At 38.7% G+C, this 18,472-nt stretch overlaps 1 protein-coding gene across 3 annotated transcripts in view; it reads right to left on the minus strand.

Moving 5' to 3' along the window:
- Nucleotides 1-18,472, minus strand: part of col12a1a (collagen, type XII, alpha 1a) — a 112,811-nt gene that overhangs the window by 18,656 nt on the left and 75,683 nt on the right. For all 3 annotated transcript variants that reach the window (XM_039651065.2, XM_039651067.2, XM_039651066.2), the window contains exons 40-51: nt 18,008-18,160; nt 17,847-17,921; nt 17,265-17,404; nt 17,055-17,178; nt 13,628-13,771; nt 12,227-12,391; nt 12,096-12,134; nt 11,839-11,977; nt 10,445-10,587; nt 10,083-10,192; nt 2,301-2,459; nt 1,945-2,022 (exon numbers count right to left, since the gene is read on the minus strand). In XM_039651065.2, coding sequence (XP_039506999.2) covers nt 1,945-2,022; nt 2,301-2,459; nt 10,083-10,192; nt 10,445-10,587; nt 11,839-11,977; nt 12,096-12,134; nt 12,227-12,391; nt 13,628-13,771; nt 17,055-17,178; nt 17,265-17,404; nt 17,847-17,921; nt 18,008-18,160 — 1,469 coding nt within the window. The remainder of the gene's footprint in view (nt 1-1,944; nt 2,023-2,300; nt 2,460-10,082; nt 10,193-10,444; nt 10,588-11,838; nt 11,978-12,095; nt 12,135-12,226; nt 12,392-13,627; nt 13,772-17,054; nt 17,179-17,264; nt 17,405-17,846; nt 17,922-18,007; nt 18,161-18,472) is intronic.

An 18,472-nucleotide genomic window follows, 5' to 3' on the forward strand; every position in this document is an offset into this window, starting at 1 on the left:
GAACTGTAAATATAACGTAATATCAATTTAATATTCTTAAATATACTTAAAGGACAACTCCGGCGCAAAATGAACCTTTGGTCTAATTACACATTGTTACCTAGTCAACCGTTATCAGAGATTTGTTTTCATGATTGCCGAACGCAAATAGTTTTATCTCTAAAAACAGTTTAGCCTATAATGCTAGTACAATGCTAGTATATGGGGCATAGAGTAATGACAAATAAAAATCGCTTGTTACCACTAACACGGCTCAAAATAGCCCCACACCAACACGACAGCATAACAAGGGTCCCTACATTCAAACCGAAGCATTGAGAACTTTGTCAGTGTCCATACAATTTAATAAGAAGATATTTTATACATACAGTCAACTTCGGGAAAACAGGAAGAAGCCATCTTTGAAAAATAGTCTCTACCAGTCGATCTACGAACGCCGATCCAAGTGCGCTGGTGAGATGTGAATAAGGTGATAAGGTGAGCGCGAACAGTAGGCTACGTGTATATATTGAAGAGAAGAAAACGGTTTGTTTGTGTTTCTACTGGAAACAACGGACCCTATGAGATTCTGCACAGTTCAGCGCACTTGGATCGGCGCTCGTAGATCGACTGGTAGAGACTTTTTTTCAAAGATGGCTTCTTCCTGTATTCGCGAAGTTTACTGTGTGTATAAAATATCTTCTTATTAAACTGTATGGACACTGACAAAGTTCTCAATGCTTCGGTTTGAATGTAGGGACCTTTGTTATGCTGTCGTGTTGGTGTGGGGCTATTTTGAGCCGTGTTAGTGGTAACAAGCGATTTTTATTTGTCATTACTCTATGCCCCATATACTAGCATTATACTAGCGTTATAGGCTAAACTGTTTTTAGAGATAAAACTATTTACATTCGGCAATCATGAAAACAAATCTCAGAAAACGGTTGACTAGATAGCAATGTGTAATTAGACCAAAGGTTCATTTTGCGTCGGAGTTCTCCTTTAATATTCAACAATATTATTGATCTGACTGTATGAAAACGGAACTGAGCTAGATGATGAGATTATGTTTTGCAAAAATGGTAAACAAATTAATTTTACTTCAGTTATTGAAATATACACCTTTTTTAATTTACCATAAAATTTAAGTTACATACTTATTTTTATGGTCTGGGCACTACATTTGCTGTTTTGTTACTGTAAATACTGGCTTCAATGGTATAAGTCTACCTGCCCTTCAACTACACTCCATGGACAAAAAGTATGTGCACACTCCCTCCTAATGAACGGGTTTGGCTAAGCCCTTTAATTCCAGTAAAGACAAATGTTAAAGGTTCACCCGGTAAATGGTTCACCCAATAACAAAAATCCACGTGCTCCATGGAAAACAGAAACCCTTACATGTTTGGAAAGACATGAGGGTGGAGTAAAAGATGACGGAAGTTTCCATTTTGGGTAAACTATCCCTAGTGCCCTTTTTTAGACCTTTAAAGAAATACTGTGTAAAGTTCATTTCAATTCACCAACTGTGTGGAAATTCAGTTGTGTATGCAATCAGTGTAAATAGAAGGCATAGTCTGATGAGCATTACTTTACTCATCACTAATATAAAGTGAAATATGTGTCAATGTGTTACAGTTCTCCATGCTTTAAGGAAGATTAACCTATGAACTAAGACCCTTTTACTGCTTTACAGTGAATGACATATTGCTTCAAGGGGACTGTGCAAAGATACCTTATGGAGAAGGTCAATTATAGCATGTCATATTGAAACACAACCATGAATTGCTCAGAAGCTTGACAGCTGTGTTAAGGGGAACATCTAGTGAAGTCTGAAAAACTCAATGACCTTTTCTCAGTTACTACTATTAAGTGTTCTTTCACTAAAAGCCATCAGCGTACTGACCAAACAGTAGACAAAAGCCCACCCCTCAAGATGACAATCTATACACAATCCCTACTTACCATTGCTGGAATATCACAACACTTGTCTCGACTTGTCCAGCCCAAACTGCAGACAATATCAAACATCTGGAGTTGGAACTGCAGGAGAGAAAAGTGGGAACACAAACGGATGTTACAGATGGCTCGCATTGAGCGCCGGGAGTTGAGAATAAAAAAGTAAAAAAAAAACATGCACACAACAGTGTGTTGAAAAGGAATACACATAGAATCGAATCCGTTCAGGCATGAATGGGTGGGAGGACATGCAATTGATTGAGTATGAGGGGACAAAGGAAAGGGCAGGGTATATTCGTAGGATTAATAGTTTAGTGCGTGTTTAGATCGTTGGCTGTATCGAAGGGAATGAGCAATCTTACTGTGGCTGACTGCTTCTTTGAACCACCAGACTTTGCCATTTTTCCAAGGACTTCATAGCCATCTGTGGATATGTTGTTGGCTGCTTTGATCTCTTTCTCAGCCACCTCTTGGCAGTCGATGTTGAGTTTGACATTTTTCGGTGAAATAGAAATGTGAAGCTGCAAAAATAAAAAGGCCTTAGTGCAAATACTTCACTAGTGCAATCCAACCATTACTCAGTACTCTAGACATCTCGGGTTGGTTCATAAATCTTTATAAAAGAGATTCACAAAACTGCCTGATTGACAAAAATATTCTCCGAAGTCATCCTTTCCGAAACCATTCTCCCATGACAACATTAACCCTACGGCCTGTAAACTATGTTTAGAGTTACGCTCTCAATTCTTCCAATAACAGTTTCTGTCTAACTATAATGGGTTTAATTAGTTCATTATCCAATTGTCGAACACAAATACGAATTTTCATGTCAGCAGATAATATTAACTGGTTTACCAACTGTAATTTCCCCTTTGAATACACTATGAGATTCTACATGCGGATGCAGCCACTGAAATGCTTTTTCCGTCCTTTTTTTTTTTAGGGGGAATACAACGTTTTCTTTATGTTCAACGTTCACCACATGTTGCTATTATGTCATTCTGCGGCTGACCGTCTAATGTGCTTGTTCCCCCTTTTTTCCGTCAAATAGTCTGACCGTCTCATACATCTGATATTCATACTTTGTACATCAGCAGTCCAAATGCAAGGTTGTATTTCTTGCCACAATACCGTCAACATTTTTGGCAACCAGCATTTGGCTTCCCAAAAGCAGAAGGGGTCTGAAGTTAAGGCTTCGGTTAGAAAGCTTCAGAAGCTTATCCAAATATTAGGTTCAAAAGCTTTTGTGAAGCTGAGAATACAATACTGTAGCCATCCATTCAAAAACTTTAAGCTGAGAGACCGTTATTGCTAAGGTGGAAAGTGTGTCGTAACAGTCATGGCCAAATAACAGTGCTACGGTCTCGTTTGTTTGTACCATGTACTTTGCATTCACACTTTCTCCAGTCCTCCTCCCATTCTGGCTACTGTGGGTCTCGGAAAATGCTCACCATGTGGTTTAATTTTGCTCTGCTCTAGTCCAGCCTTTCTCAAACTTTTTTCAGTCAGGGCACCTTTCAAAAGTGCATAAAATCTCAAGGCACCCCAGTGTAAAATATAATTTAAAAACACTGCATAACCCAAATTTAAATGCAAATGTCTTGTTTAGTTAGACAGAACAGTAATGAACAGAGCATAATATGAACTGTAAATAACAATAATAATAAAAACTTTATAGCACCTTTAAAAACACAGGTTTGCAAAGTAATTCACAAAATAATTAATCAGAGACACAAATGCCATAAAACCGTAAGAGGTGGACCGCCCAATACAAGAACCCAATAACAAATCCAGACCAGGAGAACTCAAATGAAGTGCAGGATGCAGATAAAATAAAATAAAAATCCCCGGCTCTTATGGGGATTTTCTTTTCAAAAAACGATCCATAATGCTGTAACTAAAGTGGCCTAAATTCACGTTTATTTTTACGTTTCTGTCAGTCTGAGGTGTTGCTATAACGCGTTGCTATGGATTGCGTCACTTGCGTCAAGTTGTGTGCGTCTTGCTTGGGTCTTGTGAGACGGATTTTTTTAAGATTAATTTTATATATTTATCTAAAATGAATTTACAATTTTATTAATATGTTCATATGTTTAAAAAGAAGAATGTAAATATGTAAATTCAAATATATTTATATATGAAATGTCAGCTGTTTTTTTCTGTTTTTTTTTTTCACATTTTTTTTAGCCTACGTAATTTTTTGGCGGCACCCCTGACACAGCTAGGGGGCACCCCAGTGTGCCGCGGCACCCACTTTGAGAAAGGCTGCTCTAGTCTTTCACTCTGTCCTGTCAGACTTTCATTATATCTATCTGCCTCCATTTCATAGTTGTACCTTTCTTTTTCCACCATTTCTTATTTCTATGAATATAATGAGTAAATTCACATTTTAGACAGGAAGTGGCTTCAAACTATCATTTTAAAATGCTATTTTCCAAAATCTTAAGCGTTGCATTGATACTTACTGTGGACACCAATGTGAAATGTAAGTACACGTTCTAAACAACACAGGATTCACACTACAGGATTTTAAGCCCGATTTGCAAAACGTTGAGCTCGCGACAGGTCAGGGTGTTATCGCATGCAAATCGTGGGGGATTAGCGGGCGATGAACGCTTGCCAATCTGTTAATATGAAAGAGCCAACAACGCAGTGAAGACGCTCACAGACGCCTCGCCGAGCCCAGAAAAATATCTAGCATGCTAGATATCAAGAGCTGTCGCACGACTCAACTTCAGTGATGTCATGAGCTACAGCCAATCAAAGCAAGACATGGGTTGAGGTCACCGGGTAAATCTTATTTTTTTTCTTTTTTTGCATTTTTTTTTAGAGCAAATCATCGCGCAAACAGTGTGCAGCAGTTTCTGTCTGACGTCCATATTGGCGTGTTGTGTTCTTCTCTTCTTCGCTGGGTATTGGCGCACGAGCTGTTTCGCGTCATTTCCGGTTAGTTTTATTCCGTGATTTTTCGTGACAAAACGTGGTTTGTAGACAAGATAGAATGTTTGGGTGACAGAGTTGTTGTCAACTCGTTATTTATTTGATTATTTTCAGGATTTAGACCGTACCATAGCACTGAAACAGCTCTGAGTCACAAATGATTTGCTCTTATCATCCGATCGTGGTTGTATCTCTATGCAGTGCGTTATCAACTCGTGTAGTGCGTTTACCTGTTGCGGATCATTAACGTTGTGTTGTGTGGTGTGAACAGCTAAACAACTTGAACACTCCTGATTTCACTGAGAGCAAGTCATGTAGTGTGAACAGCACAGTTCAGCCCGACGTTTTAAAATCATGTAGTGTGAGCAAGGCTTAAGGTGCAGAAACCCTTGACTATTCTTTCTAGTGAGTCTTTACTTACAAAGCATTATACAATGAAAGTACTATTTTAGCAGAATTTGTGTCATTTTCTCATGTATATACATTATATCACTTTGTTAGCTTAGCAACATGCTAACTGTGCTTTCAAAATTTCAGGGAAAATTTCACAGACAAAAAAAGTTCCATTTGTTCATTGTCAATTGTGCTGAATGTAGACACTTATAAAACCAAGCAACTTTATGTTGGTCAATGTGGTGATTCGAGCAAAATATGAGTGGGGAACGCATTACTGTCACACGAAAATCCCAAATGTGTGGATTGCTTTTCAACTTTTTTCTATTTGAAATTTTGCCGAGCAATGGTATATTTGGCTACGTTCACACTGCAGGCTGAAGCGACCTAATTCCGATTTTTTTGCCTCTATGCGACCTGTATCTGATTTTTTCATGACAGTCTGAACGACACAGATCCGATCTTTTCAAATGCGACCCAGGCCACTTGGGTATGTGGTCCAAATCCGATATGTATCCGATCTTTTGAAATGCGACTTCAATCTGATATATCACATATATCCGACCCGCACGTCATTGCACGCACCTGTAGCTAGCCAATACACGCTAACTCCAACGCGTTTCTGCACTGTTATGGGCCGCTGCAGACGTGTCTCTTCCCCAGTGTTGTGCCTGAACGCGTTCAATGAATGATAGTCCATGAACGCGTTCATATTTTCGCGTATTCATATTATTCACGTTCGCCCAAAATAAACATACTGTATTACTGCCTGATGAACATTACTGTGAACACGTTCATTCTGGTGTCTGTGAACGTGCGCTCTCTGTCAGTATAACTTTGTACAGTAGGGTGCCAGATATAGAGCCTTCCAAGCGAAAACCTGGCTAAAACACATGTGAACATGCCTTAAAATGTAGCGAATAACCACCCAATCTGGCAACACCAGCCACCAGTGTCGCACCGTGGCCGCCGGTGACAAAGCAAGGAGCGTCGCGGACACGCACTATCAATTAAACGGGTTTTATGACGAGGTCGGTGAGGATCGGAAAAATCTTACATTTATGTGCAAACTGCCCGTCGATAAAATAATTATTGTCTGTGTTTGTATATGGGCTGTGGCAATAATAATAATAAAACAAAAGCTCGCAACATATGAAAAAAAAGAACTATTCCGCAAACAACAAGTGACGTCGTTGACTGTTGATTACTCTTCTGCGCATGCGGGTCACTTCTGGGTCATTTCACGTTCACACAGGAGATCACAAAAGGTCGCATTTAATTGGAAATGTGAACGGCCTTGCAAAAAAAATCAAATTTTTTCAAAAAATCGGAATTGAGCATTAAGCCCTGCAGTGTGAACGTAGCCTTTGACTGTATCTTTAACACTGGTCAATGCGGTGAATTTGTGTGACCAACTTCAACATACATGAAATGTAAGTAGGGAAAAAATTTTTTGCCACCACGCAAAACTCGATTGCATGGATTCCTATTGAAAGGACTGGACGGTAACGGTAATGGTAAATGTGACCGCAACTTAACACTTAACACTGCGGTGCATTTGCATGACCAAAATCAATGTAGAACACCTGATTGTGCAGATTACTATAAATGGATTTTGTTAACAAAATGTTAAATGGTAAATGTGATCGAACATTGGCACTAAAAAGCCATTTGAGTCTAATCTGTGCTTCATGTGAGGAGCACTTCCAATCCGTTCACATGACATGAACTTCAAATCTAACTCGAAAAGCATTTATTCATGGATTAATTTTAGCTACTAAATTCATAATCAGAGGGATTTTATAAAAGGAAGGAAATGGCATTGAGAAGGGGCCAGTGTTCTGTGTGGTATTGTGTGGTTGACCATAGAATCCCTTTAATAGCTGTTTTCATTTCCTATGGCTTTCTAAGCACTCTTGTTAAACACTATACTGGCACACTGTACACACTTTTGTGGACACTATATATCTTAATTCCGTTAATAATGGCTTGTAGGTTGTTATTAACTATTACAAAGAAATTAACTGTTACAAATCCGTAATCGTTTCCGTCTAAAAAGGATGCATGTTCATCTGGTTTGACAATGGATAAGATGAATAAGGACTCATTTAGGCTTCACATTCTTTAAGCAACGTCATTTTTGTTGACTTTCTGGTGATCCAGACAGGCTTCATGAGATTCATCCAGTGACATTGAGATTCATCCAATGCACAACTCTTTCGTTCAAACAATTTCCAGTTAACATTAATTATATTACTGTCCAATGCACGATAATGTTATTTTTCTTAAATGTAAATGTTATTTTGCAGTTTTGTCACCTGGCACTTTAAATGCTCAAGCTCTTTTAAAGTCAAGTGGATTCTGATTGGCTGTCAATGTTTTTATCATTCATAAGCTGGGAAAGATTTTTTTGAAAATCGTTGTTATATCATTATAAATTGTGGTGTGGATGTCTCTCAACGAATAATAAAACGTCATAGTTATCCTTGTTGTGAACTGGCCTTTAGTAAGCAACAAAACAAACCTGAGAGAGAAAAAATTGTTTAACTTAAAAGAACCTTCTCAACTTTCCAATGTTTGCTGGGGTTTGATGGGTTTGCTGAAACTGAGAGGTTTCCTTTGCATGTAACCAGTCTGTAATCTTGTAACCAAGGTGGTCAGCTAATCACAACCTTAGCTCAGAATCGTTGTTCTGTGTTCAAGTCTTTAGTAATGCCAGTGGTTGCTGAACATACAGTAGACTACAGCTGCAAACCGATACGTTTCTGCACGATCACTGGACCACAAATTGTCCCTTAGATAAGCCAAAATGCACACTGTATGACATCACCTTGTCAATGAAGTCATTGTAATGACGTTCATGGTTGAATCTCATGCAAACAACCAAAAGAAATTCAAATAAAAGTCTATTTTAGGTCTGGTTTTTGTTTGTAAATTTTCCTTATTAAAGATTATTCTAATTATACTATGCCACGTTACTATAATACAGCACAGCTTTTTACACTAAAATACAAATACAATGCTATACAAAAGTACTATGTTGTAAAATGTTTACTGGTGGTCTTTACAGGCTTTTTCAGATTCACCCCGATTACTCAAGCTGTGCTTTCAAATTTCCCACATAGACTGGGAAAATCTTTCATGTCTGGATGTAAAATTAGCACATTTTGAAATCTGAGTTAGTATAAATGACAGTCTCCTGGTTGTCAGATGTTTTTTTACATTAGCAATTAAACTATGCCAGCAGTCACTTGGGACAAATATGACAAAATGATGACATGTTTAGCTTTAAAGAGACTCAGCATGTGCACTGGGCCTAGAATAACCTCTGAGGAGGCAAAACCCTTTATTTAAAAAATAACATCATTAACGTCCACTTTTACAACATATTCAATAGTAATGATTGATGATTCTTAGCTCTCATGAACAACAAACTGGAAACTGCTCTTGCACAAACCCGCAGCTATGAGCGCTCACCATATGGCCCATAAACATCGCAATTTAAAGCAAAAGGCAAAAGCAACATTGACAAATCTTTCATTGAGCTCCAAGAAGTAAAGCCGTGTCTTTAGTGGGAAACTTGTTCTGAATTTATCAGCTAAGAGTTATAACACAAGCCATCGCTTCCAAAATTGTTATACTGTACCAAACAATCTTTACTGCTTTGCAGGGACTAATATTCTTCCAGAGAAATTCCAACACTTTCTTAATGTGCTCTATCTGGAAGTATTTTAAAAAAAAAGGAGACTGCAAGTTCAAATCCATCTCCTGATTTATATGCACGTTGACATTCAAGACATCCGGTCCATATATAATTCAATCTAAAAGAACCGGTTCAGATCTTCAGAAGTCACCTTGGTTGGTTTTTGTTAATGCTACCAATGCACTTTAATCATTTTAATGTGTTTCATTGCTGATATTTTTATTTGGTTTGGGTTTTCATGCTTGAATGTACAAAAAACACCTCAATTTTCCCATATTTCCATTATTCCAGCTCCTCTTTCAGTAGCGCTCCATTTAGTTTCTGTCTCTATGAAGCTCCTCCTTCTCAAAAGCACAACGTACTCTGATTGGTCGGCTGGAGCAGTGTGTTGTGATTGGTCAAGCGCTTCGAGCGTGTTTGCGAAGTGCCCGTACTTTTCTGTAACCGCGAGTTTCAACTAACTAACTCAACCAGGCCCTGTCTCTTTATTCTGCGTATGCTTTGGGCAGGAATTATTTACATGAGGAATATAATTTGTTCCCGGAAGAAAACTCAAGACTACATTGGAGGCGTTTCAGCAACAGTGACACTGATATAGAGAAGAACTGTCTTTGGGCTTTGTAACTTTGCAGAGCTTTTTTAAGCAGCAACATTAGACACTTATGAAAGTTTTAAAAAGCACAAAAGGACCCCTTTAAAGGGCCAAGTGGTCCCACTTTATATTAAGTGGCTTTAAGTACTATGCACTTACATTGAAATGAATAATTTGATACAATGGACTTATTGTGTATATACATGTTTTTACATTTTACTTATATTTTGAAAATACCTACATGTAGTTACAGCTGTAATTAATTAATGTAATTACATTTGTAATACACTGTTTTCCCTTCCTTACACCCTTAAACCGACCCATACCACCACACCTGAGCCTGACCTTACCCGTATCACACCTCAATAGCAGCAAAAGTGTTTTACAATACAACCTGAACACAATAAGAACATTGTACTTATTTTTTTGATGTAAGTACATAGTATTTAAGGCCACTTAATATATAGTAAAGTGGGACCGGCCAGGTTGTCAACCAAATAAGTAAAATCATTCTACCTTGTGGAAACTGCCGTGGAAAACTTTCTTCACGAGGTCGTTATCAAAGGAGACTTTCTGAATTTCCCCTCTGGAGTCCTTATTGTAGAAGGAGATGACTCTACTGGAGGCTTAGAACAAAACACACACTAACACTGAGTGTCCAGGCAAATATGAACACAAAGAATCTCTATGCTAATATGAGCTTGATGCACTAAATGGGTTGATTTTGCATTTCTGAGCAATTACTGCTATAAGTCACTGCAACCCTAAAATCTGGAAGCCATTTAGAGGGTCTGGGTTTCTAAATAAGGTTCAGCAGACACCACAAGCCTGAATGCATGAACACACACGAGACAAGGAAGACAAAAAATGGTGCTTACGGTCAACGGTGAGGCCGACCTCAGGGTTGTTGTTCTTATCTGATATCTGCCATATATCAAACGCATCCTTGCCGGTGTCGGGAAGGAGACGGAAGAGGAGAATCAGTGTGTAGGAGGGAGGAAGACCATCTGGATGGATTTCCCTTGAAAGAAACACCAAAAAATCATTTATCAGCCTTCATATTCATAAACTCGTGTCATTATATTATGCGAGGTTGTTGAAAGGCTTTGCACAGATTCATTTGTCGTGCAGTGATACCAGACATAAATCAAGTGCAGAACAGAATCACATACTGTCCTCTTAGGAATACACAAACAGGCTTGCAGCCTTGAGAAATCGCAACACACTGAAAGTGTTTTCCCTCCTCTGGTGCTCAGAGTGTTTGCATTTCAACATCAGCTTGCCAACGCACAAATACACTCCATTAAAGATAAGTTAATCAAGTGTGCCTTCAGACCAGATCATCAGTGAGCTCAGGACAAACTGAGCTACACTTCTTGAACTAATAACATATATGCACTCACATATTGGAGAATGGCACCATTGAAACAGTTTATAAATACCTGCTTTCAATCGATGCACTAATATGATTTTGTGTATTAACTTGTACTTAAAATAATTAAATATTTAACAGTAAATAAATTAACTTCAATTAACTTAACTTTTAGTATTGTGTATATTAAATTTCTTTTTTTGAATTAGCTTTCACATTTTTTCGAAACATTTTTATAATTTTTTTTTATGTTATATGCTTTTGTCATTTTTAGTATGTATATTTTTAAATATTACTATTTAATTTATTATTTACATTATTATTTATTAATTAATTTACTTATCATTATTTCTTTATTTAAAAAAAAAATTAAGTTCCTGATTTTTTTAATCTAATACTTACATTTATTTTTTTTAAGCTGTATTTCAATTAATAAAAATGTTTACTATTGTTTAATAGTTCAATACGCTACTGCAAATAGACAAAACTATCTCTAAATAGAAAAACTTTGCCAGACAAATTTCTACAACAAAAGCAAACAGTTGGCAGTGACTTCTGCTTGAACTGGTCTTTGCACTTCAGTCAAGCCACATAAAACTCTTTCAAGTATGATTTTCTCCTCAAAAGTAGCAGAGGGTGAATTTAATCTTCCTCTGTTTGAGAAGTTCAATCATGAAAATATTTTTTTATGAGTTCACACTAAAAATCCCTACAAAATCTGACATTCTCACAAGCTACTACAACAAACAAGGAGAAATGCTTCTTCTGGGGAAAAAAGCAGCAGAGACAATAGACTGCAAGCCCTCTAAAGATGGTTAAAATAATTGTGATTGTCTGAATACCATTACAGTCTGTAAGGGAGCAGCTCAGAAAACACACATGCACTGCAATCTGACCTACTTTGTGGGCTGGGAAATGAATGCGTCCTTATGGAGTCTGTAGGCAATGTAACTGTTGAAGGAGCCGGGTTCCATGGAGACGCCGCTCATGCCAGCAAACGTCTTGTCAGTAATGTTAAAAGCCTCCAGCATCCTGAAACCTATGCGTTTTCAACAAAACATCAATCAAGAGATGCATAACAGTGTGTGATGATAGAGGAAAACAAGACTATGATGATAGGAAGTCGTTGATTATGGACTCGGGAGTTAAGGTCTGACCTGGTGACGTGAATCCATCGAGGTAAATCAAAGGACACGCTGCGAAAAAAGAAAATCAGGAAGTTATTTTACTCTTGCCTTTTATGTTAGAGTAAAAGAGAACAATGCAGACTAAAAGAATGACTTCCTACAGGATGTTGCCGTTTCACAGATAAACGTAATGAGGTTGTCTTGGATCTTAGCAAATGCATCAAAGTCATCAACGATAAAGACGTGTCTGTCGCTTGGCTTGCTTCCAATGTTCCTCAGTTCAGCAGTGTCTACGTCTGCTACACCCACCACAAACACACTGAAGCCTGTGGAAAAGACAACACTGAGGCTTTAGGGAGATACATCGCCTGTCAAACCCTGTTCCCAAATTTCACCCAAAAACAAGCAGTTATATACTTACGTAAAGGATTATTAAGAACACCATACTAATACTGTGTTTGACCCCCCTTCAGACCTGCCTTAATTCTATGTGGCATTGATTCAACAAGGTGCTGAAAGCATTCTTTAGAAATGTTGGCCCCTATAGATAGGATAGCATCTTTCAGTTGATGGAGATTTTTGGGATACACATCCAGGGCCGAATCTCCCGTTCTACCACATCCCAAAGATGCTCTTTTGGGTTGAGATCTGGTGACTGTGGGGGCCATTTTAGTACAGTGAACTCATTGTCATGTTCAAGAAACCAATTTGAAATGATTGGAGCTGTGTGACATGGTGCATTATCCTGCTGGAAGTAGCCATCAGAGGATGGGTACATGGTGGCCATAAAGGGATGGACATGGTCAGAAACAATGCTCAGGTAGGCCGTGGCATTTAAACAATGCCCAATTGGCACTAAGGGGCCTAAAGTGTGCAAAGAAATATATCCCCCACACCATTACACCACCACCACCAGCCTGCACAGTGGTAACAAGGCATGATGGATCCATGTTCTCATTCGGTTTAAGCCAAATTCTGACTCTACCATCTGAATATCAACAGAAATCGAGACTCATCAGACCAGGCAACATTTTTCCAGTCTCCAACTGTCCAATTTTGGTGAGCTCTTTCAAATTGTAGCGTCTTTTTCCTATTTGTAGTGGAGATGAGTGGTACCCGGTGGGGTCTTCTGCTTTTGTAGCCCATCCGCCTCAAGGTTGTGCGTGTTGTGGCTTCACAAATGCTTTGCTGCATACCTCGGTTGTAACGAGTGGTTATTTCAGTCAAAGTTGTGCTTCTATCAGTTTGAATCAGTCGGCCCATTCTCCTCTGACCTCTAGCATCAACAAGGCATTTTCACCCACAGGACTGCCGCATACTGGATGTTTTTCCCTCTTTGTAAACGCTAGAAATGGTTGGGCGTAAAAATCCCAGTAACTGAGTAGATTGTGAAATACTCAGACCAGGACCACACCCCTAAATGCATTGAAGCAACTGCCATGTGATTGGTTGATTAGATACTTTGCATTCATGAGAAATTGAACAGGTGTTCCTAATAATCCTTTAGGTGAGTGTATGTTCCGTAAAGAAAATGAGGCCATGATCATTGAGATTTGTGATACCTGCATGCTGTAGTTTAGCAGCACTCTTCTTCACTTCATCTTGAGAACGTCCATCGGTTACCACAACCAGCACCTTGGGAACGGTTCTCCTCATACCGCTGTCTGAGATGAACACCTTTTCTCCAACATGCTTCAGCGCAGCGCCTAATGCATTCACACACATTAAAACAAGTGCAAGAAATTAAGTATTTCGTAGCTTTTGTTTCGGCCAGTTTACTAAAGACACGCAGTGAAAAAGTGGACGGGGTTATTCTTGCACCTTACCTTATTTCATTTGCATTTGAAGGAGATTTCCTTTAATACAACAAATTTATTGGCAGAGAGTGATTTACTAAGGTTTGTACTGGTCATTTTTATGGTTAAAAACAAGCATGTCTTAACATGCAGAGAACAGAGAGGGTAGAAGGTTGAGAATTTCTTTGACAGAGCGCAAGGTAGAAGGTAGAGAATTTCCTCCACTCGTGTTAAATCATGGGGAATTCTAGAGGAAGATGTTCAAACGTAAAGTTTCCCAAGCCCCAGTTTTTCCCAGTTTATTTGTAATTAGCTGTAACTTTGTTGTTATTATTACCCACACCTGATTATCATCAACTCTGCTTGTTTGCAAACCTACGCTAATTTATGTTGGTTATAATGCAAATGTTCTGGGTCGCAAGTTTCGTCATTATCAGCAGTTCAATGAGTTCTGTTACCTGAAACCATCATTCCAACAAACATTCGCAAACAGCATCGCAAAGTTGTGTGTGTTTGGAACGACAGCTCTCGGCCTGTGTTAGAAGTTTCTTGTTTGAATGACATGGACTTAATAAATCCTTATCTTGAGCAAAATAATCAAGCTGACATTCAGTCTTTTATTTAGAATACATACAAATGTAATTTATGTCTTTTAGTTTTTCAAGAGATTTTTTGAAAAGAGTTCATGTGCGAGCATGCTCTAGTACGTAAGAACCAGTCTATGATTGAATCTGGACATAAAGCAAAATGAAAAATGTACCTCAGAGGCCATGTCTGTAATTTATAGCAAAACATCTAGCATTAATTCGATCTCAAATAGATTCATTAAGAGTTATTACTCCTCCACCTGTGTGATGTCATAAACCAAAGTGGTTGAACGACCAATTTGCGACAATATGGTTTTCGAGAAACAGTCGTGACTAGCTAGTTGATTTCTTCAACGATGCATCGTACTGTGGAAGCATAGCTGCCAACTCTCACATATTGGCCGTGAGACACCAGCATTTGATTGGTTTCACACGCATGGTTATAAACTCTTTAGACTTAATCACTTAATGATTAGTGCTTAAAGTTTGTGAGTAAGAATCATGAAAAAAAAACCACCTTATTTTGGGGATGGATTCCGAGAAATCTCCCTTCGATTTTGACAGCTATGGGTCGGTCAAATGCCTGAAAGATTTATCTATTGATCTACCTGTTGAGCCACTCGTGATCCACTAGTTATACCGCAAATTAGTTAAAAATCTCCCGTAATCTAATAACGAGCGTGCTTGTGAGACAGAGATTGTGCTCCAAACTGTGTAGAGGGAGCGAGAGACCTTGCGTGAGCTGAGCAGAGCACCACCAACCCCCCCAATCTCAATCGTATTAACAAATGTGGAACTGACACCAGTATTCAGGTAGGGTAAAAAAAAATCTGAAAACTGACACCTGAGAACAAAGACAATGAGTGCGCTTACATGCATGTTCTTAACCCGATTATGCTTAAAGGGTTAGTTCACCCAAAAATGAAAATTCTGTCAGTATTTACTCACCCTCATGTTGTTCCAAACTTCTATGTGTTTATTTGTTCTGCTGAACACAAAGGAAGATATTTGGAAGAATGTTTTAATCAAACAGATCTCAATCCCCATTGACTACCATAGTATGTATTTTTTCCTATGGTAGTCAATGGGGACTGAGATCTGTTTGATTACAACATTCTTCCAAATATCTTCCTTTGTGTTCAGCAGAACAAATAAACTCATAGAGGTTTGGAACAATTTGAGGGCGAGTAAATACTGACAGAATTTTCATTTTTGGGTGAACTAACCCTTTAATATGCTGACAGTGCTTGTGGTCATGTACTGTAAACATGTTAACCCTTTTTCCTTTACCAGAGTAAAGACATGAACGGTTTAAGCATAAACCAATCAAAACAGCTTGATGAAACCTATTTCCTGTGGCATGTAAACACAGTAACCTGCATTCTGACTTACTGCAATGTGCATGTGATATGCTCCAGGAAAGAGCCCTTACTGCAGATTTAAAGGATTAGTTCACTTTTGAAAAAACTTTTGCTGATAATTTACTCACCCCCATGTCATCCCATTCTTTCCTCAGTCGAAAAGAAATTTAGGTTTTTGATGAAAACATTCCAGGATTTTTCTCCATATAATGGACTTCAATGGGAACCGGATGGTTCAAGGTCCAAAAGACAGTGTTAATAACAGTTTCAGATGCAGCTTCAAATGTCTTTAAACGACACCAGACGATGAATAAGGGTCTTATCATGCGAAACGATCGGTTATTTCAAAACTTATTCCAAAAATGTAACTTTTCTAAGGACAAATGCTAGCCTTGCGCGTTTGTAACGTCACGTAATACGTAATTACGTTTAAAAGGTCACGGGAAACGTAGCCGGAAGTACAGAATCGAAATCGTCCGACATCGTTGTTTTTCCTTTTAATTCCTTTTTTTGTAAACGGTGTTTGAGCTAGTTTGCACGTTCAACCTATGCGTTCAACTTGTAAACACTGACTCTGTACTTTCGGCTACGTCGCCCGTGACCTTTTGAACGTAATTACGTAATACGTGACGTTGCAAACGCGCCTCACAGAATAGAGCAAGGCTAGCATTTGTCCTTAGAAAAGTTACATTTTTGGAATAAGCTTTGAAATAACCGATCGTTTCGCATGATAAGACCCTTATTCATCGTCTGATATGGTTTAAAGACATTTGAAGCTGCATCTGAAACAGTTATTAACTGTTTTTTGGACCTTGAACCATCCGGTTCCCATTGAAGTCCATTATATGGAGAAAAATCCTGGAATGTTTTCATCAAAAACCTAAATTTATTTTCGACTGAGGAAAGAAAGACATGGACATCTTGGATGACATGGGGGTGAGTAAATTATCAGCAAAAGCTTTTTCAAAAGTGAACTAATCCTTTAAGCTCATTCTGCCACTTTGTACAGTCAAAATACTGCTATTTATTTAACATCACATCTCACGTTGCAAACTGAATAGGCTACTTGGCATCAGATTAATGAATGATTAGCCTTTGATGTCACTACTGGGGAATAAGTGCAAACGCGGTTTGCGTGAGTTATCGTGTATTCGTTAGCATGTAAAAATGGACGAGTTAATTTAAAAAGCAGATTTTTGGGACTGGGTCAGCGTATTGGTGTGTACGTACGCTTTCTCGACAAACCTGTTTTGGTGTTTCCTCCTCTGTAATTGACCATCTGAAGTGCGGACAGAACCATTCCCTTGTCGTGGTAGGTGTTCAGTTTGAACTCGGTTTTAGCATCATCGCTGTACTGCACAAAAGACACCTGTTTTCACAGAAGGAGACAAAAGACCAAATGAATCGCCGCTCGGTCAGGGAGTCGTGCGCATGCGGTCAGTCACGGGTCAGTACCTGCATGCCCTCACGGCTGATGACATCGAAGGCTCCAATCATGCTGAAGACAAACTGGCGGACTTTACTGAAGCTCTCGTCTCCGATGCTCCACGAGCCGTCGATAAGGAACACCAGATCAGCCTTGGCACCTTTGCACACTGGCATTACAAAACAAGATTTAATGAGGTATAGTAATAAATCATATCAACCCTCCTGAATGTACTTTTAGCTGTGGTGAAGTCTATCTAAGAATGCTCACCAAGATTGCATTTATTTTATTTAAAAGGTACAGTAAAAACAGTAATATTGAAACAGTTCCTCTTAATATTAGTTGTGGAAACCATTATATGTATATTTTTTGGATTATTAGATGAATAAAAGTACAAAAATAACAGATTCCTTTGATATATAAATCTAACGTAAATGTCTTGACTACATCAATTTATCACATCCTTGCTGAATAAAAGTAGTAATTTCTTCTTTTAAAAAAAATCTTACTAACACCAACATTTTGAATGGCAATGAATATAATACACAACATATTCCAACCGTGAGATTATCAGATGTAAAAAGGTAATCATGTTTGTGCCGTGACCTTACCCTCGAGTGCTCCTGGGATAGAGGGTGGTGGTGGAGGAGTCGGAGGCAGTGTTGGGGCTACGGTGGGCTTCACCACTACAGAGAGGAGAAAGCAGACACCATGAGGACACAGAGAACAGAGAGCAGTGGGACTGAATTCCTCTGAAGGCGTCATGACTTACGTGTGCGCTCTTTGACACTGACTCCTGGCCCCTCCTGGTTGGGGGTCTGTGTGTAGACTGTGGCGTTGTACAGCGCGTCTGGGGTCAGCCCGTCAAAACAGTACTGGCTCTCGGCAGCGGTGATGGTGACCTCCTGAGCTCCACGGTAAGCCGCTAATGATGACAGAAGAGGAGCAATGTGAGGTTATACAAACGGTAACGCTTTATTTAATAGCGCATTTTAAACAAGACGTAACTGTGCAACTAGGTCTGCTCGATTATGGCAAAAATCATAATCACGATTATTTTTGGTCAATATGATCAGTATTATTTCACAATTATCGGTACTTCGGCAAAGCTTAATAGTAAGTGAACTAATGAAAGAGAAGGTCCTTAAAATAATTACATCTGACAAGTAAACAGTCAGCAATAGAAGAGAAATACAAATTAAATACTAACAGTGGTATTTAGCCTACATCAGGGGTA

The sequence above is a fragment of the Pimephales promelas genome, chromosome 15 (genome assembly GCF_988280905.1).
Source record: "Pimephales promelas chromosome 15, fPimPro1.hap1.1, whole genome shotgun sequence".
Classification (NCBI taxonomy): domain Eukaryota; kingdom Metazoa; phylum Chordata; class Actinopteri; order Cypriniformes; family Leuciscidae; genus Pimephales; species Pimephales promelas.